At 36.5% G+C, this 26,036-nt stretch overlaps 1 protein-coding gene across 5 annotated transcripts in view; it reads right to left on the minus strand.

Moving 5' to 3' along the window:
• The window catches only part of RPS6KA6 (ribosomal protein S6 kinase A6), a 195,448-nt gene that overhangs the window by 127,490 nt on the left and 41,922 nt on the right, over nucleotides 1–26,036 (minus strand). For 4 of the 5 annotated variants that reach the window (XM_049107593.1, XM_049107594.1, XM_025431853.3 and 1 more), the window contains one exon: nucleotides 15,772–15,831. In XM_049107593.1, the coding sequence (XP_048963550.1) occupies nucleotides 15,772–15,831 (60 nt within the window). Of the gene's footprint in view, nucleotides 1–15,771; nucleotides 15,832–19,564; nucleotides 19,714–26,036 lie in introns of all 5 variants that reach the window. The other variant, XM_049107591.1, reaches the window with a different exon arrangement.

Genomic DNA, 26,036 nt, shown 5'->3' on the forward strand with positions numbered 1-26,036 from the left:
TTTGCCAACATATAGAATAACACCCAGTGCTCATCCCATCAAGTGCCCACAAGAGTGCCCGACACACAGTCACCCCCACCCCCCCCGCCCAACTCCCCTTCCACCACCCCTAGTTCGTTTCCCAGAGTTACAAGTCTTTAATTTTCTCTCTCCCTTTCTGATATTTCCCATTCATTTTTCTCCTTTCTCCTTTATTCCCTTTCACTATTTTTTATATTCCCCAAATGAATGAGAACATATATTGTTTGTCCTTCTCCAATTGACTTATTTCACTCAGCATAATACACTCCAGTTACATCCACCTCAAAGAAAAGGGTGGGATTTTGTCATTTCTAATGGCTGAGCAATATTCCATTGTATACATATACCACATCTTCTTTATCCATTCATCTTTCGATGGACACCGAGGCTCCTTCCACAGTTTGGCTCTTGTGGACATAGCTGCTTTAAACATTGGGGTGCAGGTGTCCGGCGTTTCACTGCATCTGTATCCTTGGGGTAAAACCACAGCAGTGCAATTGCTGGGTCATAGGGCAGGTCTATGTTTAACTCTTTGAGGAACCTCCACACAGTTTTCCAGAGTGGCTGCACCAGTTCACCTTCCCACCAACAGTGTAAGAGGGTTTCCTTTTCTCCAAATCCTCTCCAACATTTGTGGTTTCCTGCCTTGTTAATTTTCCCCATTCTCACTGGTGTGAGGTGGTATCTCATTGTGGTTTTGATTTGCATTTCTCTGATAGCAAGTGATGCAGAGCATTTTCTCATGTGCTTGTTGGCCATGTCGATGTCGTCCTCTGTGAGATTTCTGTTCATATCTTTTGCCCATTTCAGGATTGGATTGTTTGTTTCTTTGCTGTTGAGTATAATAGGTTCTTTATAGATCTTGGAAACTAGCCCTTTATCTGACAGGTCATTTGCAAATATCTTCTCCCATTCTTTAGGTTGTCTTTTAGTTTTATTAACTGTATCCTTTGCTGTGCAAAAGCTTCTTGACTTGATGAAATCCCAATAGTTCATTTTTGCTTTTGTTTCTTTTGCCTTCTTGGATGTATCTTGCAAGAAGTTGCTGTGGCCAAGTTCAAAAAGGGTGTTGCCTGTGTTCTCCTCTAGGATTTTGATGGAATCTTGTCTCACATTTAGATCTTTCATCCATTTTGATTTTATCCTTGTGTATGGTGAAAGTGGTGTAGTTTCATTCTTTCTTCTGCATGTGGATGTCCAATTTTCCCAGCACCATTTATTGAAGAGACTGTCTTTTTCCCAGTGGAGAGTCTTTCCTCCTTTGTCGAATATTAGTTCACCATAAAGTTGAGGGTCCACTTCTGGATTCTCTATTCTGTCCCAATAATCTAGATGTCTGTTTTTCTGCCAGTACCACGCTGTCTTGATGACCACAGCATTGTAGTACAACCTGAAATCTGGCATTGTGATGCCCCCGGCTATGGTTTTCTTTTTTTAAAATTCCCCTGGCTATTCGAGGTCTTTCTTGATTCCACACAAATCTTAAAATTATTTGTTCCAACTCTCTGAAGAAAGTCCATGGTATTTTCATAGGGATTGCATTAAAAGGGTAAATTGCCCTGGGTAACATTGACATTTTCACTATATTAATTCTTCCCATCCATGAGCGAGGAATATTTTTCCATCTCTTTGTGTCTTTCTCAATTTCTTTCAGAAGTGTTCTATATAGTTTTTAGGGTATAGATCCTTCACCTCTTTGGTTAGGTTTATTCCTAGGTATCTTATGCTTTTGGGTGCAAATGTAAATGGGATTGACTCCTTAATTTCTCTTTCTTCAGTCTCATTGTTAGTGTAGAGAAATGCCACTGACGTCGGGGCATTGTCTTTGTATCCAGTCACACTGCCAAATTGCTGTATGAGTTCTAGCAATCTTGGGGTGGAGGCTTTTGGATTTTCTATTCAGAATATCATGTCATCGACAAGGAGGGAGAGTTTGACTTATTCTTTGCCAATTTCAATGCCTTTAATGTCTTTTTGCTGTCTGATTGCTGAGGCTAGGACTTCCAGTACTATGTTGAATAGCAGTGGTGAGAGTGGACATCCCTGTCTTGTTCCTGATCTTAGGGGAAAGACTCCCAGTGCTTCCCCATTGAGAATGTTATTTGCTGTGGGCTTTTCGTAGATGACTTTTAAGATGTTGAGGAAAGTTCCCTCTATCCCTAAACTCTGAAGAGTTTTGATCAGGAATGGATGCTGTATTTTGTCAAATGCTTTCTCTGCATCTAATGAGAGGATCATATGGTTCTTGATTTTTCTCTTGCTGATATGATGAATCACATTGATTGTTTTACAAGTGTTGAACCAGCCTTGAGTCCGGGGATAAATCCTACTTGGTCTTGGTGAATAATTTTCTTAATGTACTGTTGATTCCTATTGGCTAGTATCTTGTTGAGAATTTTTGCATCCATGTTCATCAGGGATATTGGTCTGTAATTCTCCTTTTTGGTGGGGTCTTTGTCTGGTTTTGGAATTAAGGTGATGCTGGCCTCATAGAACGAATTTGGAAGTACTCCATCTCTTTCTATCTTTCCAAACAGCTTTAGTAGAATAGGTATGGTTTCTTCTTTAAACGTTTGATAGAATTCCCCTGGTAAGCCATCTGGCCCTGGACTTTTGTGTCTTGGGAGGTTTTTGATGACTGCTTCAATTTCCTCCCTGATTATTGGCCTGTTCAGGTTTTCTATTTCTTCCTGTTCCAGTTTTGTTAGTTTGTGGCTTTCCAGGAATGCGTCCATTTCTTCTAGATTGCCTAATTTATTGGCGTATAGCTGTCATAATATGTTTTTAAAATCATTTGTATTTCCTTGGTGTTGGTAGTGATCTCTCCTTTCTCATTCATGATTTTATTAATTTGAGTCTTCTCTCTCTTCTTTTTAATAAGGCTGGCTAATGGTTTATCTATCTTATTAATTCTTTCAAAGAACCAACTCCTGGTTTTGGTGATCTGTTCCACAGTTCTTCGGGTCTCGATTTCGTTGAGTTCTGCTCGAATTTTAATTAAGTCTCTTCTTCTGCTGGGTGTAGGGTACATCTGCTGTTTTTTCTCTAGCTCCTTTATGTGTAAGGTTAGCTTTTGTATTTGAGTTCTTTCCAGTTTTTTTTTTTAATTTTTTATTTATTTATGATAGTCACACAGAGAGAGAGAGAGGCAGAGACACAGGCAGAGGGAGAGGCAGGCTCCATGCACCGGGAGCCCGACGTGGGATTCGATCCCGGGTCTCCAGGATCGCGCCCTGGGCCAAAGGCAGGCGCCAAACCGCTGCGCCTCCCAGGGATCCCTCTTTCCAGTTTTTGAATGGATGCTTGTATTCCGATGTATTTCCTCCTTAGTACTGCTTTTGCTGCATCCCAAAGATTTTGAACAGTTGTATCTTCATTCTCATTAGTTTCCATGAATCTTTTATATTCTTCCTTAATTTCCTGGTTGACCCTTTCATCTTTTAGCAGGATGGTCCTTAACCTCCACGTGTTTGAGATCCTTCCAAACTTCTTGTTGTGATTTAGTTCTAATTTCAAGGCATTATGGTCTGAGAATATGCAGGGGACGATCCCAATCTTTTGTATCGTTTCAGACCCGATTTGTGACTCAGTATTGGTCTATTCGGGAGAAAGTTCCATGTGCACTTGAGAAGAATGTGTAGTGAGTGGAGTTTGGATGTAAGTTCTGTAGATATCTGTGAAATCTATCTGGTCCAGTGTATCATTTAAAGCTCTCGTTGCTTTGGAGATGTTGTGCTTAGAAGACCTATCGAGGGTAGAAAGAGCTAGATTGAAGTCACCAAGTATAAGTGTATTATTATCTAAGTATTTCTTCACTTTGGTTATTAATTGGTTTAAATATTTGGCAGCTCCCACATTCGGGGCATATATATTGAGGATTGTTAAGTCCTCTTCTTGGATAGATCTTTTAAGTATGATATAGTGTCCCTCTTCATCACTCACTACAGTCTTCGGGAAAAATTTTAGTTTATCTGATATAAGGATGGCTACCCCTGCTTTCTTTTGAGGACCATTTGAATGGTAAATGGTTCTCCAACCTTTTATTTTCAGGCTGTAGGTGTCCTTATGTCTAAAATGAGTCTCTTGTAGGCAGTAAATAGATGGGTCCTGCTTTTTTATCCAGTCTGAAACTCTGCGCCTTTTAATTGGGTCATAAAGTCCATTTACATTCAGAGTTACTATTGAAAGATATGAGTTTGGTGTTATCATGATACCTATTCAGTCCCTGTTTTTGTGGATTGTTCCAATGTACATCTTATTAAAGAAGAATTTTAAGATTCCCCCTTATTATATCTTGCAGAGCTGATTTGGTGGTCACATATTCTTTCAGTTTTGCCTGTCTTGGAAGCTCTTTATCTCTCCTTCTATTCTGAATGAGAGCCTTGCTGGATAAAGTATTCTTGGCTGCATGTTTTTCTCATTTAGGACCCTAAATATATCCTGCCATCCCTTTCTGGCGCTTTTCTGTCCAGGAAGATTGGCGAATCTCCTGCTTCTCCAGGCAGGGCTTTCCTGTCTTGGGGAAACTCGACTGGGCCTTAGCCTGGCTCCTCGCGGGGCCCCTCCCTCTTGCATGCCTTTTGTTTCTTTATTTCTTTTTTCCCCCTCTTTCTACTTTGATAGAAGCGTGATCTCTTCTCACTGTAGCATTCCAGCTGTTGATTCTTTAAATCTCAGGCCAAATTCGTAGATTTTCAGGATTATTTTGTTATCTAGGTAATTTGGTGGGGACAGGTGACTTGGTGACCCTACTCTTCCGCCATCTTTCCCCTCCAGTTCTAACTATTTTTGGTATAGTCTTCAGGGTTTTCTACTTAGAGTGTCATGTCGTCTGCGATGAGTGGAAATTTGACTACTACTCTGCTGATTTGGATGCCTTTTATTTCTTTTTGTTGTCTGATTGCTGGGACTAGGACTTACAGTACTTTGTTAAGTCACAATGGTGACAGTGGAAATCCCTGTGTTGTTCCTGACCATATATATGGGCCTTTAATATATGGGTTTTATGATATTGGGGTATGTTACCAATTCCCCTACTTTGTTGAAGTTTTTCAACAACGGATGCTGTATTTTATCAATGCATTTTCTATATCTATTGAGAGGATCATATGGTTCTTGTCCTTTCTTTGATTAATGTGTTATATCACGTTGATGGATTTGTGAATACTAAACCATGCTTGAAGCCAGGTTAAACATGACCAGATCACAGTGAATATTTTTTAAAGAACTGTTGGATTTAATTTGTTAGTCTCTTGTTGAGAATTTTTGCAACCATGTACATCAGGCATCTTGGCTGATTTGTAGTGGGATCTTCGTGTAGTTTTGAAACCAAGATAATGCTAGTCTCAAAGAAATAGTTTAAAAGTTTTCCTTCCAATTCTATTTTTTTGAATAGTTGGAGAAGAAGAGTTATTAACTCTTCTTTAAATGATTGGTAGAATACTCTTGCGAACCCAAATGACCATAGACTCTTCTTTCTTGTGGGTTTTTTGATTACTGATTCAATTTCTTTTCTGGTTATGAATTTGCTCAAATTTTCTATTTTGTCCTGTTTCAATGTTGGTAGTTTATATGTTTCTAGGAATTTATCCATTTCCTCCAGGTGCCCAATTTTTGGATGCATGCTTCTTCATAATATTCTCTTATAATTGTATTTCAGTGGTGCTGGTTTAGATCGGTCCTCTTTCATTAATGATTTTATCTGGGTACTTTCTTTTTGATAAGTCTTGCTACAGGTTTATCCATTGTAGTAATTCTTTCAAAGAATAGGCTCCTAGTTACATTAATCTATGCTGCTGTTTTTTTATTCCTGTATCATGTATTTTTGCTCTAATCTTTATTATTTCCCTTCTTCTACAGGATTTAGGTTTTATACACTCTTCTTTTTCTGACTGCTTTAGGTGTACTGTTAGGTTATATACTTCAGATTATTCTTGCTTCTTGAGGTATTCCTGCATTGCTATACTATTTTTCTCGGAATACATATATTTTATCTCCTTGATTAGGTTTATTCCTAGGTTTCTTTTTTTTAATTTATTTTTATTGGTGTTCAATTTACTAACATACAGAATAACCCCCAGTGCGTGTCACCCATTCACTCCCACCCCCCGCCCTCCTCCCCTTCTATCACCCCGTTCGTTTCCCAGAGTTAGCAGTCTTTACATTCTGTCTCCCTTTCTGATATTTCCCACACATTTCTTCTCCCTTCCCTTATATTCCCTTTCACTATTATTTATATTCCCCAAATGAATGAGAACATATAATGTTTGTCCTTCTCCGACTGACTTACTTCACTCAGCATAATACCCTCCAGTTCCATCCACGTTGAAGCAAATGGTGGGTATTTGTCATTTCTAATAGCTGAGTAATATTCCATTGTATACATAAACCACATCTTCTTTATCCATTCATCTTTCGTTGGACACCGAGACTCCTTCCACAGTTTGGCTATCGTGGCCATTGCTGCTATAAACATCCAAATCACCTGTCTCCACCAAATTACCTAGAAAACCTTCAAATTATTCCTAGGTTTCTTATGGTTGTAAGTGGGATAGATTCCTTCATTTCTTTTTCTACTGCTTCATTACTTATGTACAGAAATGCAACAAATTTGAGTACCTTGATTTTATGTCCTGCAAACTTACTGAATTCTTTTATCAGTTTGAGCAATTTTTTTGGAGAATTTTGAGTTTATTTTATTTAAATATTTTATTTATTCATGAGAGAGAGGCAGAGACATAAGCAGAGAGAGAAGCAAGCTCCATGCAGGGAGCCTGATGTGGGACTTGATCCCAGGACTCCAGGATCACGCCATGGGCCAAAGGCAGACGCTCAACCACTGAGACACACAGGCATCCCGTCTTTTGAGTTTACTACAAAGTATTATGTCATCTGCAAGTAGTGAAAGTTTGACTTCTTTCTTGCCAGTTTGGATGCATTTTATTTCTTTTTGTTGTCTGATTCCTGAGGTTAGGACTTCTAGTACTGTGTTAAATAACAGAAGTGAGAGTGGACATCCCTGTTTTGTAAGTGCTGTTTTTCTCCATTAAGGATGATTTTACCTGTGGATGTTTTCATATATGGCCTTTACTATGTTGAGATATGTTCCTTCTATCCTCACTTTTTCAAGGGTTTTTATCAAAAGTGGATGCTGTACTTTGCCAAATGCTTTTTCTCCATCTATTGACAGGATCATTAAGGTTCTTATCCCTTTTTTTTTAATTTATGATAGTCACACAGAGACAAAGAGAGAGAGGCAGAGACATAGGCAGAGGGAGAAGCAGGCTCCATGCACCGGGAGCCCGATGTGGGATTCGATCCCGGGTCTCCAGGATCGCGCCCAGGGCCAAAGGCAGGCGCCAAACCGCTGCGCCACCCAGGGATCCCTCCTTTTGTTTGTTAATGTGGCATAACACGTTGATTGAATTGTGAATATGGAACCACCCTTCCAGCCCAGGAATAAATCCCACTTCATGTTGTTGAATGATTCCTTTAATGTACTGTTGAATTTAATTTGTTAGTATTTTGTTGAGAAATTTTGCAACTATGTTCATCAGAGATATTAGCCTGCTCCTTTTAGGTGGTGTCTTTGTCTCGTTTTGGAATCAAGGTAGTGCTGGCCTTATAGAATGGGTTTGGAAATTTTCCTTCCATTTCTATTTTTGAAAGTTTCAGAAGAATAGGTATTAACTCCTCTTTAAATAACTAACTGGTAGAATTCCCCTGGGAAGCCATCTGGCCATGAACTTATGCTTGGTAGATTTTTGATTAGTGATTCAGTTTCTTTGCTGGTTATTGGCCTGCTCAAGTTTTGTATTTCTCTGTTTCTTTTTTGATATTTCGTATGTTTTTGGAATTTATCTATTTCTTCATGATTGCCAAATTTGTTGGCATGTTATGTTTTATAATATTCTCTTACAATTATTTGTATTTTTCTGGTATTGGTCATGATCTCTTCTTTCTCATTTGTGATATTATTTGGGTACTTTCTCTTTTCTTTGTGATAAATCTGGCTAGGGATTCATCAATTTCATTAATTATTTCAAAGAGCCAGTCTTCCTTTTTTATTCTTTTTTTTTGTTCTTTTTTTATTGGAGTTCAATTTGCCAACATATAGCATAACACCCAGTGCTCATCCTGCCAAGTGCCCCCCTCAGTACCCATCACCCAGTCATCCCAATACCCTGCCCACCTCCCTTTCCACTACCCCTTGTTAATTTCCTAAAGTTAGGTGTCTCTCATGTTTTGTCACCCTCACTGATATTTTCACTCATTTTCTCTCCTTTCCCCTTTATTCCCTTTCACTATTTTTTATATTCCCCAAATGAATGAGAGCATACAATGTTTGTACTTTTCCCTTTGATTTATTTCACTCAGCATAACACCCTCCAGTTCCATCCACGTCGATGCAAATTGTTGGTATTTGTCGTTTCTAATGGCTGAGTAATATTCCATTGTATACATATACCACATTTTCTTTATCCATTCATCTTTCGATAGACACCAAAAGATCTAAATGTGAGACAAGAATCCATCAGAATACTAGAGGAGAACGCAGGCAACACCCTTTTGGAACTTGGCCACAGCAACTTCCTGCAAGATACACCCATAAAGGCAAGGGAAACAAAAGCAAAAATGAATTATTGGGACTTCATCAACATAAAAAGCTTCTTCACAGCAAAAGAAATAGTCAAGAAAACTAAAAGACAACCTACAGAATGGGAGAAGATATTTGCCAATGACCTATCAGATAAAGGGCTAGTGTCCAGTCTTTCTATTGTAAAAATAATCAATTTTACTAATTCTTTCAGAGAACATAGTCTCATTGATATGGTCTATATTTTTGTTTGCTTCTCTATTGTTTATTTCTGCTCTGATCTTTATTCTTCTTCTACGGATTTTAAGTTTCACTTTCTGTTGTTTTTCTACCTTTTTTAGGTATAAGGCTAGGTTGTGTATTTGACACTTTTCTTCTTGAGGGTAGGCTTGTATTACTGTATATTTCCCTCTTTTAACTGCTTTTGCTGCATCCCAAATGTGTTGGACTGTCCTGTTCTCATTTTCATTTGCTTCCATGTATTTTTATGTCTTCATTAATTTGCTGGTTAACCAATTCGTACTCCAGTAAGATGTTCTTTAACTTCCATGTTTTCATGGTCTTTCCGATCTTTTTCTTGTGGTTGACTTCTAGTTTCATAGCTTTGTGGAAATTGTTGAGGGCTGATTTGTGACCCAGTATGTGATCTATCCTGCAGAATGTTGCATGTGCACTCCAAGATACTGTGTATTCCACTGCTTTAGGATGAAATGTTCTGAATATATCCATTAAGTTGATCTGGTCCAGCATGTCCTTCAAAGCTATTATTTCCTTGATGATTTTCTGATTAGATAATCTGTCCATTGATATATGTAGGGTATTGAAGTCTCCTACTATTAATGTATTATTGTCAATGTGTTTTCTTATGTTTGTTATTCATTGATTTACATATTTCAGTGCTCCAAAGTTGGGGCATATTTACAATTGTTAGATCTTGTTAGATAACCCCTTTATATTGATATACTGCCCTTCATCTCTTGTTATGATATTTGGTTTAAAATCTAGTTTGTCTGATATAAGTATGGTTATTTTTATTTTCATTTGATGTCCATCACCATGATAAATGACTCTCCGTCCCCTCACTTTCAATCTGCAGGTGTCCTTAGGTCTAAAATGAGACTCTTTTAGGCAGCTTATAGATGGGTCTTGTTTTGTTTTGTTTTGTTTTATCCAATCTGATACCCTATAACTTTTGATTGTAGAATTTAGTTCATTTACATTGAAAGCGACTATTGATAGGAAATTAGTGCCATTGTATTGCCTGTAAAGTCAGTGTTTCTGGAGATTTCCTCTGTTCCTTTCTAGTCTTTCTTGCTTTTGGTCTTACTTTCCCACTCAAAGAGTCTCTTTTAATATTTCTTGCAGAGCTGGTTTAGTTGTTATGAACTCCTTTAGTTTTTGTCTGGAAAACTGTTTATATCGCCTTCTATTCTGAATGACAGTCTTGCTGGATAAATTATTCTTGGATGCATATTTTTCCCATTCAACATGTTGAAGATATGCCACATTTCTGTGTAGAGATCTGCTGCTAACCTCATTTTTCTTTCCTTGTAAGTTAGGGACCTCTTTTGCCTTGCTCCTTTTAGGATTTTACCTTTATCCCTATATTTTGCAAATTTAACTATGATATATCTTGATGTTGGTTTTTTTATTTTGTTGATCTTGATGGGCGTTCTCTCAACCTCCTGGATTTGGATGTCTGTTTCCTTCCCCAGATTAGGGAAGTTTTCAGCTATGATTTCCTCAAATAAATCTTCTGCCCCCTTTTTTTCCCTCTCTTCTGCTGGGACGCCTATGGTATGTATGTTATTATGCTTCATATAGTTGCTGAGCTCCCTAATTCTAGATTTATGACCCAATATTTTTTCTTTCCCTCTTCTGCTTCAGTATTTTCCACAATTTAATCTTCTTTATCACTTATTTATTCTTCTACTTGTTCCCTCCTTGTAGTCATTATATCCTGTCAGTTTCACATCTCTGTTATAGCATTTTTTATTTTAGCTGGGCTAGACTTTAGGTCTTTTATCTCTGCAGAAATGGACTCCCTGATGTCTTCTATGCTTTTCTCAAACCCACCTAGTATCTTTGTGATTCTTGTTTTAAATTCTGGTTCTGGCATGTTTATTACATCTGTTTTGATGAGATCCCTATCCATGACTTCTTGTTCTTTCTTTTGGGATGAATTCCTCCATCTTGACATTTTGTCTAGTTCTCTGTCTTCTGTGTCTTAGGAAAGCCTATTCTGTTTCCTGCTCCTAAAAGTAGTAGCTCTATGAAGAAGAGGTCCTATACTGCTCAGGGCCTCATGCTTCAGGAAATATTTCTGGTGTATTCTGTGTGCACTCTACTATTGTGTTTTGGCTGCTCTTTCCCTCAAGTCATTGCCCTACAGAGTTTCTCTTTGTCTTTCTCATTTCCCCCAAGTGGGGAATGCTTGTCCCTTCTCCAGTGAGTGGCAAGTTTTAACTAGGTGTGTTTCAGTCTGCTTGTTAAAAGAGGCTAGTTCCTATTTCTCCTAGATCCTTTTTCCCCTACAGCTTTTTTAGCACTTTATTGTCAGTAGACTGGTGTAAGTGGGCAATTTTGCTGGTCTTCTGGCAGCAGGGTCCACTGATGCTCTGAGTTTGAGGCACATTTGCCCTAGTTAAAAAAAGTGCCTGCATAGTGCAGGGGAGTGGGCTTGATGTAAGTGGTTCAAACCTCCACTATGGTTGATGTGCTGCTCACTGAAGTACATCCTTCCTGATGGGCATAGATAAAAATGGCATCAACCAGCTTTCTCATTTCTGAAGAGGGGATTTCATGCTAACAGCTATTCAGGAAGCCCTCTCAGAAGAACAAACAATCTCCCCTAGTTTGTGCCATGCATCCCTCAGATCCCTGCCTTTACCCTGTCTTTGTCTGAGCCTTCTGCCAATTTGGTGGCACAATGCTCCTGTATTTTATCTCAGGTATGCCAGTTTGGTTTCAAAATTCCAAATTTTAGGGACCTGGCACTTCACAGACCCTCAATGATCCTCCAGGAGAGGGTCTCAGTGCACTAGCTGGTGTAGGTTTTTTTCCAGAAGGTCAGTGACAGGAACATGTAGGGGCTTGGAATTTATGGTAAAAACACAGCAAAAAGTCAGCATCCAGGGTAGCTGCTCTCAGTGGGAGCCTCAGTTCCTATACTAATAAACAGGCTAGCTCAGTGGTGTGGTGCTCACGTGCTCTTTTGTCCCTGTTAGAGGCAGTGCCACTCTCCCAAATGCACTTAAAGAAGGAGAACTGCCTCTCCCAGTGAGATTCTCAGCTCCTCAAACTGCAATGGCCACTCCTGGGTCTCTCCCTTCTTTCTCCACAGGAGCACCTCTATGCCCACCAGGCTCCACACTAGTGATGGCAGACTTCTAAAACCTCAGACATTGAGCAACACTGCTTGTAAAAACTTGTGATAATCAGCCCCTCTTGTTTTTCTTGTCAATTGTTTGGTGGGGGAGAGTGTTTTTTGCACAATGCCTTGAGCCTACTCTCTCTCTCTCTCTCTCTCTCTCTCTCTCTCTCTCTCTCTCTCCCCCTCCTTGATCAGGTCTCCCTTCCCTATGCATCATCCTGATTTTTTTGTCCCTCAAATGACATCTGCACATTTCCTACCCTCCACAATGTGGCGTCTTTTCTCCTTTTATTTACTCAGGTTTTTTCTCTCAGTCCTCAGATCAATTTCCTGTATGTTCAGAAGGATTTGATAATTATCTAGCTGTGTTTTTCAGATAAGGCAAGCCTGGGGTACCCCTACTACTCTGCCATCTCAACTCGCAAAGGGTCAAATTATTTTTAAATGCTAAATGAATACAAAGCAGTAGTAAAAACCAATTTTGCAAGGGGAAAAAATATTGAAGAGCATCAAGGATAAATGTCTAGAATGGAAAGAGAAATAAAGGAGGGAAAAAATCTACCCTAAAAGAATCAGCCCCCCAACTTAAAGGATTTCCTACTTATAGCTACACATGAGTTTAAGTCAAGTACACTTGTAAAATAATATTTCTTAAAGGATCCTTAACAGAGATGTATGTCAAGAACGGTTTCTAAAATTAGAAATGTAGGGCCTCAAAGTATCAGGAAATCAGTTTTTTATGTACATTTTCAGTTAAATGTAACCTTTATATTTCTGGGTAATAAAAATATCTTTCAATTTAGAGACAAAACATAATTCTGATGTTGTGAAAATCAAATTAACATAAATCTGTTAAATGATTCTTCTTTTGAAATTCCTAAAACATTGGTAGCATTAAAATATTTAATTAACTTGAGGAAGTCATAACCATTCCATACAAACTTTAATAGTAAATATGAGTGGATCATAAACTACCAAATATATCTCTAATTATTTTGACAACATAAAATAATTCATGTTAATAATCTACTAAAGAAGAATAATAACATCTATTTTTTCTATCCTGGACATTACTGGGAGAAATAGGGAACTAGATACTGAAATATAATATCAAATATCTTCTATCACTGACCTGCAACTTAATACTTACCAAATATGAATACTGTATTGAGAAATGGAAAAATTCATTATAATAATCTGGACATATTAAAATTATACAAACTATAGTTTTGTTAATCAGATGGCGATAATATATACATTATATAAATTAAGTAAATTGCTTCCCATATCTCTTATATATGTATATATGAGACAGAGAGTTTTAACTGAAAAAAAGGGTCAGAAGACCATGAAAGTCCAAAGCTATAAGTGAGATGAAGTGGATTAGTTGCCTAAAACAGTCAATAACAAAACAGCATCAGGCAACATAGGCAATACCTAAGTTCAGATTTAAAGAATACTGTTTAAAGATTTTATGCATCACAGGGCAATTTCTACAACCCTTCATTATTAAAAAAAATTAAAATTAAAAAAGGGACAACCAGAAAAAAAACACAGTTCTCAGCATCACACTGGAACAGGCATACATATCCCCAAAAATCCTATATATGAAAACATTAAACAAAGAGATAAATTTATAGGGTTAATGTTTCTTATCACTCATATGATTTAACTGATACCAAATGAGTACCTGAACCATCACACAGTAAACATACATTATTTTAAAAGTTTAGATACCACTCTAATAAAAAAAAATTTAGATAACTCAGAATATAAACTAAATCAAATTCTGGGGCTTCTGGGTGGCTCAGTTGGTTAAGCATCGTCAGTTCAGGTCCTCCCTTCCTCTCTGCTCAGCCAGGAGCCTGCCTCTCCCTCTCCCTCTGCCTGCTATTCCCCCTGCTTGTTTGTTCCTCTCTTCCTCTCAATGAATGAATGAATGAATGAATAAATAAATAAATAAATAAATAAAATCTTTCTTAAAAACTAAATCAAATCCTTATAACTGATTCTAGGTCTCTAATTCTCCAAAACTTCAGATTTCCCTTTCTGGCTAGAAAGGTGACTGTCTAATTTAGATCATCAATCACTGTATATTTTTATTGTCTTTCCATTAGAAGTATACCTCTTGATTCTTCCTTTTTAAAAATTGGAAGGTAAATATTTGATAATATCTCTATATATACATCTATGTGTTTATGTTGGCTATATATGTATATATGTCCACTTGCACACACATATGCTTTTTCCTGCCTCTTGTGGTGTGGAGCATGGTATTTCCCTGTGAAATTATTAATTCTCAAATTTACCTTTCCCTATTGCCTTTTGTATTTTCCAGTTATACTTTACCTTCTATAAACTAGTAACATAAGTACCATACTTCCTAGTACATATGGTCTGTAGATAAAGCTTTAGATGATTTTGATGGAAATTTACATTTAGTTGTACTCAAATTTAAGTTATTATTAAGTTAATATTAAGCAAATTGCAAAAGCCATAATGACATTTTATCTCTTGTTAATCAGAACTAAGGTTATTGTTATATTATCACAGTCTACAGAGACAGTGAATTTTTACATAGAATACTTCAAAGAAGAATCTTGGACAAACCCAATTTAAATATCTCTCCTGGTCCTATCTGAAAAAAGTCCTCTTATAAACCAGCTTGGAGGGAAAAGAGGACATCAAGGTTGATTTTATACATAACTAAATAAGAAAAGAATGATGTCTTCCTTATTTTCCACATCTTTTAGTCTACACAATACACAGATGACTTAACATGAGGTACACTGGGCCATAAGTCTTACTTCTGCTACTTGTTATTTTGATGACCTTGTATAAATCACAACCTCTCGAGGTTTCAAAAGACTTACCTATACAATGAGATTATTCAAAATATTATCTCTGAGGCTCCTTCCAGCTTAAACAACCTATAATTTTGTGAAAAAGTCCATTTAAATGACAATTATAAAATAAAATAAATGTGAATGTTCATCTTAGATCCTTCTTGAAATCTTAAGAACACTGTTTTGTAAAACTAGATCTTGTACAGTGAGGGACTAGTACATAGGCCTAGCATAGAATGGCCCAATAGCTGAGTGGTCTTTATGTATTTTTTAAAAAGATTTTTTTATTTATTTATTCATGACAGACACAGATAGAGAGAGAGAGGCAGAGAGACATGGGCAGAGGGAGAAGCAGGCTCCATGCAGGGAGCCCGATATGGGACTCAATTCCGGGTCTCCAGGATCACATCCTGGGCTGAAGGCAGCGCTAAACTGCTGGGCCGCCTCGGTGGCCGGGGCCAGGGTGGCCCAGCTGAGTGGTCTTTAAAACTAGTTAGAAAATTCTGAAACAATTTAGATGTAATAATTTTTCAAAGCCAGGAAATGGATTTTAAATGAACTCAGGTTAAATATTACTACATTAGATCTCTTTTCTACCATAAAGTTGAAGGTAATCTTATTTTAATTTAGATGATTCTGTATTTAAGCAACCCAGTTACTTATATACTAGTAAGTAGAATTTTCATTCATTACCCTTAAAATGGGGGAACTTCATGGCATGTAAATTATGCTTCAATACATTTGTCTTAAACTTCACATGTAAAATTTTCTGACAAGAAAAACTATATTTTTAAATGCTATTTTTTATAATTGAATTTGCTTATTACTAACTTACCTCAATAAATTTTTTAATTGACAGATTATTTTCTCCTTTCCCATTATTCTCTTCCTTATATTTTAAAAATGTAGCATAATGAGTTAATCAAAGTACTTACTTGGCAAGAATCTACTTCTTCCTCTTCCATTGGCTCATCAACCATTTGAAGACCATTCACCTGAAAAATATTGTAAATTATTTTCAAGATGTTATTTAAGTAATCTCTATACCCAACATGGGGCTTGTACTTACAACCCCAAGATTAAGAGTGCATGCTTTACTGACCAAGCTAGCCAGGTGCCCCATCTGCCAATTTTTTAAATTGTTTTGTTTTGTTAGTTTCTTGTAATTGACTTGTATGAGTTCTTTCTATATTTTGGATATTAATCCCTTATCAGATATATGATTTGGAACTACATTGTCCTTTCACTACATTGCTTTATTCATTCTTTGATGGTTTCCTTTGCTGTGTGGAAGCTTTTTAATTTGAATTAGTCCCATCTGTTTATTTTTGCTTCCCTTGCCTTTGGAGTCAGATCCCAAAAACATATCGCTAAAACTGATATCACAGAGATTACCATCGAAGTTTTCTTCTAGGATTATGGTGTCTTGTCTTACAGTCAAGTCTTTATTCCATTTTGAGTAAATTTTGTATATAGTGTAAGAGTGTTCCACTTTCATTCCTTGCAGGTAACTGTCAAGTTTTCCCAACATCATTTATTAAGAGATTGCATTTTCTCCATTGTATATTCTTGCCACCTTTGTCATAAATAAATTGACTATATCGTGGTGGTTTTACTTCTGGAATCACTGTTCCATTGATCAATGTGTCTATTTTTACACCATTACCATACTGTTTTGATTACTATAGTTTTGCAATACAGTTTAAAATCAGGGTGCAAGGGGGCCCTTGGGTGGCTTAGTTGGTTAATCATCTGCCTTTGGCTCAGGTCATGATCTCCAGGTCCTAGGATCAAGCCCCATGCTAGGCTTCCTGTTCAGTCAGGAGTCTGCTTCTCTCTCTCCCTCTGCCCCTCCCCACCACTTTCTCTCTACTTTCTCTCTCTCTCTCTCTCTCTCTAGGTCTCTCTCTCTCTCATAGCTAATTTTTTAAAAACAAATAAAATACATAAATAAATAAATTCAGGGTGCATGATACCTCCAGCTTTGTTCTTTCTCAACACTGTTTTTGGCTTTTCAGGTTTTTTTTTTGGGGGGGGGAGGACCTATACAAATCTTAGAATTATTTGTTTAGTTCTGTAAAAAATTTCAGTTTAAAAAAAAAAAAAATTTCAGTTTAATTTTAATAGGGACTACATCAAATCTATAGTTTATTTGGCATAGTTTGGACAGTTTAATAATATTAATTCTTCCAATCCATGAACAGAGAATATCTTTCCACTTGTTTCTTCTTCAATTTCTTTCATCAATGCTCAATATTTTCCAGTATACAGGTCTTCACCTCCTTGGTTAAATTTATTTCTATTTTACTCATTTGATGCTATTGAAAATGGAGTTGTTTTCTTGATTTCTTATTAGCTCTGATAGTTTTGTGATGGAGTCCTTAGGGTCTTCTATATATAGCATCATGTCATCTGCAAATAGTGACAATTTCACTTCTTTCTTTCCAATATGAATGATTTTATTTCTTCTACTTGCCTACTTGCTGTGGTTAGAACTCCCAATACTATGTTAAATAAAAGTAAGGATAATAGTCATCCTTTTCTTGTTCCTGATCTTAAAGGAAAATCTTTCAACTTTTCACTATTGAATATTAGCACTGAGTTGGTTATATATGGCCTTTATTGTATTGGCTCACATTACCTCAATACCTACTTTATTGACAGTTATCATAAATGAATGTTCAATATTGTCAAATGCTTTTTCTGCATCTACTGATAGGATTATGTGATTTTTATCTTTCATTATGTTAATGCAATGTATCATGTTGATTTATTTGTAGATGTTGGATTATCCATGCATCCTTGCACCACATGGTCATGATGTATAATCCTTTTTAAAAAAGATTTTATTTATTTGAGAAAGAGAAAGCATGACGGATGGAGGGGTAGAGGAACCAGCAGATGCCTCTAAGTGGGGAATCCATATGAGACTTGATATTAGGACCCCAAGATCATGAACTGAGCCAAAGGCATATGCTTAACCAATGTGGCCACCCAGGCACCACCTTTATTAATTTTTTTAAGATTTATTTAAGAGGGAGAAAGTACATGTGAAGGAGGAGCAGATGGAGAGGGAGAGAGATTCTCAAGTAGATTCTGCACTGAGTGCTGAGCGAGATGCAGGGCTCAATCTCATGACCTCAAGATCACAACGTGAGCCAAAATCAGGAGCCAGAAACACAACTGACAGTGCCACTCAGGCACCTCATATAATCCTTTTAATGTATTGCTGAATTCAGTTTCAAATATTTTGTTAAGAGTTTTGGCATTCATTTCATTAGGGATATTGACCTATATTTTTTTTTAAGTCTATGTGTCTGGTGTTGGTATCAGGTTAAAACTGTTCTTGGAAAATGAATAAGGAAGCTTTCCCACTGCATTAATTTTTGGAAGGGTTTGAGGGTAGGTAGTAAGTATTCTTTGAATGCTGTTTTCATTTATCTCTAGGTACTTTATTTCCCTTTGATTTTTTTCCTATGACTTTGTAGTTGTCCAGCAGTATGTTGTTTAATCTCCATGTATTGTAGTTTTCCCAGTTTTCCTCTGGTAATTGATTTTTAGATCTATACCACTGTGGTCAAAAAAGATGCTTCAAATTATTCTGTTCTTCTTAAATTTATTGAGACGTGTTTTGTAGCCTAATACATAATCCACCTGGAGAATGTTTCATGTGCACTTCAGAAGAATGTGTATTCTGCTGCTTTTGGATGGAATGTTCTATATATATATTAAATTATCTAGTCTAATGTATTAAATGTATTAGTCTAATGATCATTGAAGAACAATGTAGTCTTACTGAAACAAGGTTTCACATATGTCTGGATATGATCTATCCATTGACGTAACTGGCATGTTAAAATCCCTATTATTATATTGCTGTCAATTTCTTCATTTAATAATTTATCCCTCTTAACATTTACATATTTAGGGGCTCCTAACTTGGGTGCATATATAAGTATTAGATCTTCTTGCTGGATAGACACCTTTATCATTATGTAGAGCCTCTCTTTGTTGTTCACTACAATCTTTGTTTGTTTAAAGATTTTATTCATTTATCCATGAGAGACACATACACAGAGAGGCAGAGACACAGGCAGAGGGAGAAGCAGGCTCCATGCAGGAAGCCCAACACGGGACTCGATCCTGAGTCTCCAGGATCACACCCTGGGCCAAGGCGGCGCTAAACCACTGAGCCAAGCCATAGGTTCCCCTATGTTCCTTTCTTCTTTTTCTCCTTCTTTCCTTGTGGTTTGATGGCATTCTTTAGTGTTAATGTGTAGATTCCTTTCCCATTTTCTTTAGTATTTGCTATATGATTTTGCATTGTGGTTATCAGGAGGTTCACATATATGATTCTACATAAATAAGTCTATTTTAAGTTGACAGCAATTTACATTGGAACATGTTCCACAACTCTACATTTTTACTCCTACACTACTTTTTTGTGTTTATTGACACAAAATGAACAACCCTTTTAGAATTTTTATTTTAAAAAAGTAAGAGTTTTATTCAACCTCCAGTTAGGACTGTCTGGTATACACAATCTTCTTCACAAAGGAGAGAGTACTTCAGTAAGGGAACATTTGGTATAGGATTATATATATTTTTTTACATAAACAGTTACAAATTATTACACAAAGAACTTTTCAGAAAGTTGTAGACCTTTAGTTTCTAGTATAGGCTGGGCTATATGACTTTAATCTTGTGGAAACCAGGGATGTTTCTCACCTTTTCTTATCTTTTGTGTTCAGAATGCTCCCGTTTGGTTATTTTTTTTAATGCAGCAGATATGTGCTTGGGCCAGAAACAGAACCCAGGCTTTGAGGTTTTGCCAAATCATTTTGACCTTGGTAACAAAGTATAGCTTCTGTGGGAGCCTAGGGCCAGAGATCACAAACATTAAAAGGTGAAAACTTCTTTTATCAGATTTTGCAATATGGTTATCATGAGGTTCATATATATGATCCTGTGTATATAACCATCTATTTTAAGTTATTAGCAACTTTTACTTAAAAACATAACTCCATTTTTAGTCCCCACTCCACATTTTATGGTTTTGATGTAACTTTTTACATCTTTTTATCCTCTATACCCCATAACTAATGATTGTAGTTTTAATTAACTATGTTTTCCTCCTAATCTTCATAAGTTTATGTGACTTAACCATTATCTTTATATATTTGTTAGTGAGATTTTTACTTTTGTATGTTTTCTTGTTGTTAACTACTGCCATTTCTTTTCAGAGTACAGAAACCCCTTTGATATTTCTAATAAGGCTGATTTAGCAATGATGAAATCCTCTAGCTTTTGCTCATCTGGAACCCTCTTTATCTTTCCTTCAAAGTGCTGCAATGATAATCTTCCTGGGTAATACATTCTTACTTGGACTTTTTTTTCCTTTCAGTACTTTGAAAATGTTACTTTGAAACTTTCTGGCTTTCAATGTTTCCATTGAGAAATCTACTGATAACCTTATGAGATAGCCTTTGTATGTAACATATTGTTTTCTCTTGCTGCTTTTAAGATTTTTCTCTTTATATTTAACTTTTGACACTTTAATTATAATGCATCTTGGTGTGGCACTCTTTAGGTTCATTCTATTCGGAATTCTCTGGGATTCCTGGACCTGATGTCTGTTTCCTTCCCTACATTAGGGAAATTTTTAGCCATTATTTCTACAAATAAGTTTTCTGCCCCCCTTTCTATCTCTCTTCCCTTCTGAGACCTCTATAATGTGAATGTTATGCTGCTTGATATTCTGTCAGAAGTCTCTTAAGCTATCTTCATATTTATTGTTATTGTGTTTTCTAATTCCTGCTCTGTCCAGGTGAGTTCCATTGCTTCACCTTCCAGCTCACTGATCTGTACTTCTATTTTATCTAGTCTGCTGTTGCACCACTCTCGTATATTTTTAAGTGCAGTTATTCTTCAGTTCTGTGACTTCTGTTTGGTATTTTGTTTTCTATCTCTTTGCTGAAGTTCTGTGTACATCCATTCTTCTCCAAAGAACAGTGTGCTCCTTTGTGAACATTACTTTGAATTCTTTATCATGTAGGTACCTTATCTCCATATTATTAGTCTTTTTTGACGCTTTGTCCTTTTTTCATTTGGAACATATTTCTCTGTATTTTCATTTTAATGAAATTTAAAATTAATTAAAAATTAATGATTTTCATTTTTAAAATTAAAATTAAAATTAATTAATGTATGCATTTCTATATAACATCCAGTTCTCTCAGCCTCGAAGACGTGGCCTTGAGTAGGTGACAATCCTTCTTGTTCAATCTTCCCTAGTTCTTCAGTTGTCTCTTGAACCTCTATGATGGTCTAAACCACCTGATTTAATCTTTATATGCCCCATCACTGAGAGTATGTCAAGACGTGCCAATAATCTAAGTGGATGAACCTCATTTAGCACCTAGTTTCAGGATGGCTGGAAGCCAGATCCTCAAGTAGCAGCTTTTAATGTGTGCAAATATATACAGTTGTCTGGAGCCATAACCATAAATCCCTGTTGGCTTCTGGACCAGGAGATCTGGAGGTGTCCCTTGGATGACAGTTGTAATCAGGGCTCCAGGTGAGTGTATAAGCTCTTTTCTAGGAAGTCTTATTAAGCTGTAGCAAAGCCAAGGGGGTGTGCAAGATGCTACTTTCCTGCTTATATTTCTTGGGTGTGTCCTCTTAGCCTATAGATATGTGGGTAACCAGAAAACTTGTCCTTACGCTGAAGCTCCAGGCTAGATAAATGAGCCCTTATACAGGAAAACCGGGGCTATGTTTCAGTCTGCTCTATGTATAGTACCCTGAGGCCTGCTAAATGCTCTTTCCAATTGTTACAGTTCCATGAAGCTCTCAAATTCCAACCCTCTTGGCCACCAGGGCCAGGCAATGAATTGCTGATCCCTGTGTGGACTGCATGCTCCTACTGGCTTTAGCAATGCAGCTAAAGAATACAGTGGGTGGGGCATATTTCAGGCTTCAGAAGGTAAATGTTGGAAACATGTCTTCAGGCACCTACAGGCTTCAACAATTCAGAGAGTCTTTGTGAATACACACATAGGATTCAGGCTGGGAACTGGAGGATGCTGTGACAACTCATGCTCATTTTATTTTTTCCTCTCTTTTAACCAGGTAAAATTGGTATATAACAGTCTATTAGTTTCAGGTATACACCAAATATATTTGATATTTGCATACACTATAAAAATGATCACCAAAATAAGTTTAGCTCCCATCCATCACCATATAATTGACCTTCCTCATACTTTTTTGCCTACACTCCAACTCCCCTCCCCTTTGATAATCTACAATCTGTCTATGTCTATGAATTTTGGTTCACTAATTTGTTTTATAGGTTCCACATATAAGTGAGATCACATGGGATTTGTCTTTTACTTATTTTACTTATTATGATACCATCAATGGCTATCCATGTTGTCACAAATTATAAGATTTCCTTAATTTTTATGACTAATCGGTATTTCAAGGTATATATATGTATAGGACAATCTCTTCAATAAATGGTTTTGAGAAAACTGGACAGCCATATTCAGGTCATCCATAGGTGACACTTATCCATTCATCTTTATCCATTCACCCATAGATGACACTTAGGTTGATTTGGTATCTTGGCTACTATAAATAACACTGCAATGAACATAGGGGTGCATGTATCTTTTTGTATTAGTACTTGTTTTCTTTAAATAAATACCCAGACGTGGAATAGTGGAATAATATGGTAATTTTATTTTTAATTTGAGGAAGCTCCATACTGCTTTTCATAGTGACTACACAAATCTACATTTCCACCAAGAATATATGAGATTACCTTATCAACATTATCTCTCCAATGCATGTTGTATCATCTTTTTGATAATTGCCATTCTGACAGGTATGAGATTATATCTCATTGTGGTTCTGATGTGCATTTCCCTGATGATTAGTAATGTCGAGCATCTTTTCATGGGCCTGTCGGCCATATGTATGCATTCTTTGGTAATTGTTCAGATCCTCTGCCCAGTTTTAAACAAATTTTTTCTTGTTATTGAGTTTTATGAATTCTTTATATATTTTGGATATTAGCCCCTTACTGGATATATGATTTGCAAATATTTTCTCCCATTCAGAAACTTACCCTTTTTTTGTTGATGTTTTCCTTCACTGTGCAGATCCAAATAAATATCTCCAGGAGCAAAGTCATGGAGCTTGCCCCCTGTTTTCTCCTAGGAGTTTTATGATTTTTGGTCATATACTGAAGATGTTAATCCATCTTGAGTTAAATTTTGTGTATGGTGGCAGACAGAAGTCTTGTTTCATTCTTTTACATATGGCTGTCCAGTTTTCTCAAAACCATTTATTGAAGAGATTGTCCTTGCACCATTGTATATTCTTGGCTCCTTTTTCACAAATTAATTGACCATATATGTGTAGGTCTATATAACAGCTCCCTATTCTGTTGCATCTATTGTCCATTTTTATGGTAATAAGACATTGATTTGATTACTATAATTTTATAATATAGTTTGAAGTAAAAAAAATGAGATTCCTCCAGCTTTGTTCTTTCTCAAGATTGCTTTGACTACATGGGGTCTTTTGTGGTTCCATATAAATTTTAATAGTATTTGTTCGAGTTTGGTGGCAATACAATTGAATTTTGATAAGGATTGCACTGAGTTTGTAGACTTATATGGACACTTAACAATATTAATTCTTCCAGTCCATAAGCACAAATTATATTCCCATTTATCTTTGTTTTCAATTTCTTTCATCACTGTCTTATAGTTTGCAGTGTACAGGTCTTTCACCTCCTTGGAAAAATTTATTCCTAGGTATTTTATTCCCTTTAATGCCAATGTAAATTGGATTGTTTTCTTAATTTTTCTTTCTGGCAGTTATTAGTGTATAGAAACACAACAAATTTCTGCATATTGCTCTTGTATCCTGCAATTTTACTGAATTTATTTATTAGTTCTAATAATTTTTTGGTGAAGTCTTTAGGGTTTTCTTTAAGATTTTATTTATTCATGAGAGACAGAGAGAGAGAGAGAGAGAGAGAGAGAGGGAGACACAGGCAGAGGGATAAGGAGGCTCCATGCAGGGAGCCCCACGTGGGACTTGATCCCGGGTCTCCAGACTCACGCCCTGGGCTGAAGGCAGGCGCTAAACTGCTGAGCCATCCGGGCTGCCCTGAGGTCTTCTATAGATAGCATCATGCTGTCACTATCAAATAGTGACAGTTTTAATTCTCCCCTTCAACTTCTATACCATTTCTTTCTCTTTTCTTACCTAACAGCCATGTCCAAACTCCCAACATTTTGTTAATAAAAGTGATGGAAGTGTGTATACTTGCCTTGTTCCTGATCTTAATGGAAAAGCTTTTAGCTTTTCATCACTGAGTATGACGCTTGCAATGGTTTTGACACCACATATGGCCTTTATCGTGTTGAGGTACATTCCCTGTATATCCACAGTATTTAGTTTTTCTCATACATAAATGTTGAATTAAAAAAAAAAAAGTTCTGTATCTATTGAGAAGATCACATGATTCTTTCAGTGTACTGTTGAAGTCAATATCCCTGGTGAACTTAGTTGCATCCCTGGAACCAGTTTTACTTGAGGATAGGTTTTAACATAGGTTGCAATCATCTTTGAATGTTTGGTAGAATTAACAGTGAAGATCTCTGTTCCTAGAACTTTTCTATTGTTCTTTTGTCTGTATCTCATTTATTTCCATTCTAGTCTTTATTATTTCATTCCTAACTTCTGCTTTGTTTGCTCTTTTTCTATTTCCTTTAGGTGAAAGTTAAATTATTAACTTGAGATTTTTCTTTTTCCATCACTATGAATTTCTAGAAATGCTTTTACTATTTCTCATAGATTTTGATAAGTTGTATTTCCATTTTCATTTGTTCAATTTTTCCCCTTAAATGTATTCAGTGACCCATTGGTTGTTCAGTAGCATAATGTCCACATATTTGTGATTTTCTTTAATTGAGTTCTAGTTTCTACCATTCTGGTCATAAATATGTTTACTATAATTTCAAGTCTTCTTGAGTATATTGGAACTTGTTTTGTGGCCTAACATGTGATCTATCCTGAAGAACATATGCACTTGAGAACAAAGTGTATTCTACTGCTTTTGGACGGTATGTGGCATATATATCTATTAAATCAATTCAGTTTAATGGTTCTTTTAAGAGTATTGTTTATTCATTGCGGTTTCTGTCTAGATAATCTATCCTTTGAAGTAGGGTATTAGAGTCCCCTACTATTATTGTGTGCTGTGATTCTCCCTTTAGGTCTGTCAGTATTTGCTTTTTATATTTACATACTCCTAATGTGGGTGCATAAATATTTACAAATGTTATATCTCTTGTTGGATTGACCCTTTCATCATTATGTAATGTACTTCTTTGACTTTTATTAGTCTTTGTCTCAAGACTTTTTTGTCTCATGAATATAGTTACACCAGCTTTCTTTTCATTTCCATTTTTATCTCTTTTTTCCATCTCTTCACTTTAGGACTGTATGTGTCATTAGAACTTAAACGAATATCCTGTGGCAATATAGAGATGAATCTTGTGTTTTAATCCATCCATACCACTCTTATCTTTTGACCTTCATACTAGCTTATAAGTGGTTAATCCACTACCTTACTATATATATGCCTTTACCAAGGAGGTTGTTTTTTTCATGTTTTATTGTTATTAGTGTCTTTTATTTTCAACTTAGAGAAAAAGTTGTAAGACCAGTTCATTGGTGGTGATCTGCTTTAGCAGTTCCTTTTCTGGAAAATGTTTTCTCTCTCATTCAGTTCTGAGTGATAGCCTTGCCAAATAGAGTATTCCTGGCTGGAAGTTTTCTCCTTTTAGCACTTTGAATTTATCATGCCACTCCCTTCTGGTCTGCTGGGTTCTGTGCAAAAATCAGGGCACAGAATTATGGAAGTTCCCTTGCACCTAACAACTTATTTTTCTCTTGCTGCTTTTAAGATACTTTTTCTTTGGGGTGCCTGGGTGGCTCAGTGGTTAAGCATCTGCCTTCAGTTCAGTGTGTGGTCCCTGAGTGCTGGGATCGAGTCCCACATCAGGCTCCCCTTAAAGCGCTTGCTTCTCCCTCTGCCTGTGTCTCTGCCTTTCTCTCTCTGTCTCTCAGGAATAAATAAATAAAACCTTTTTTAAAAAAAGATACTTTTTCTTTA

This window comes from Canis lupus, chromosome X, assembly GCF_003254725.2.
Source record: "Canis lupus dingo isolate Sandy chromosome X, ASM325472v2, whole genome shotgun sequence".
NCBI classification, from domain to species: domain Eukaryota; kingdom Metazoa; phylum Chordata; class Mammalia; order Carnivora; family Canidae; genus Canis; species Canis lupus.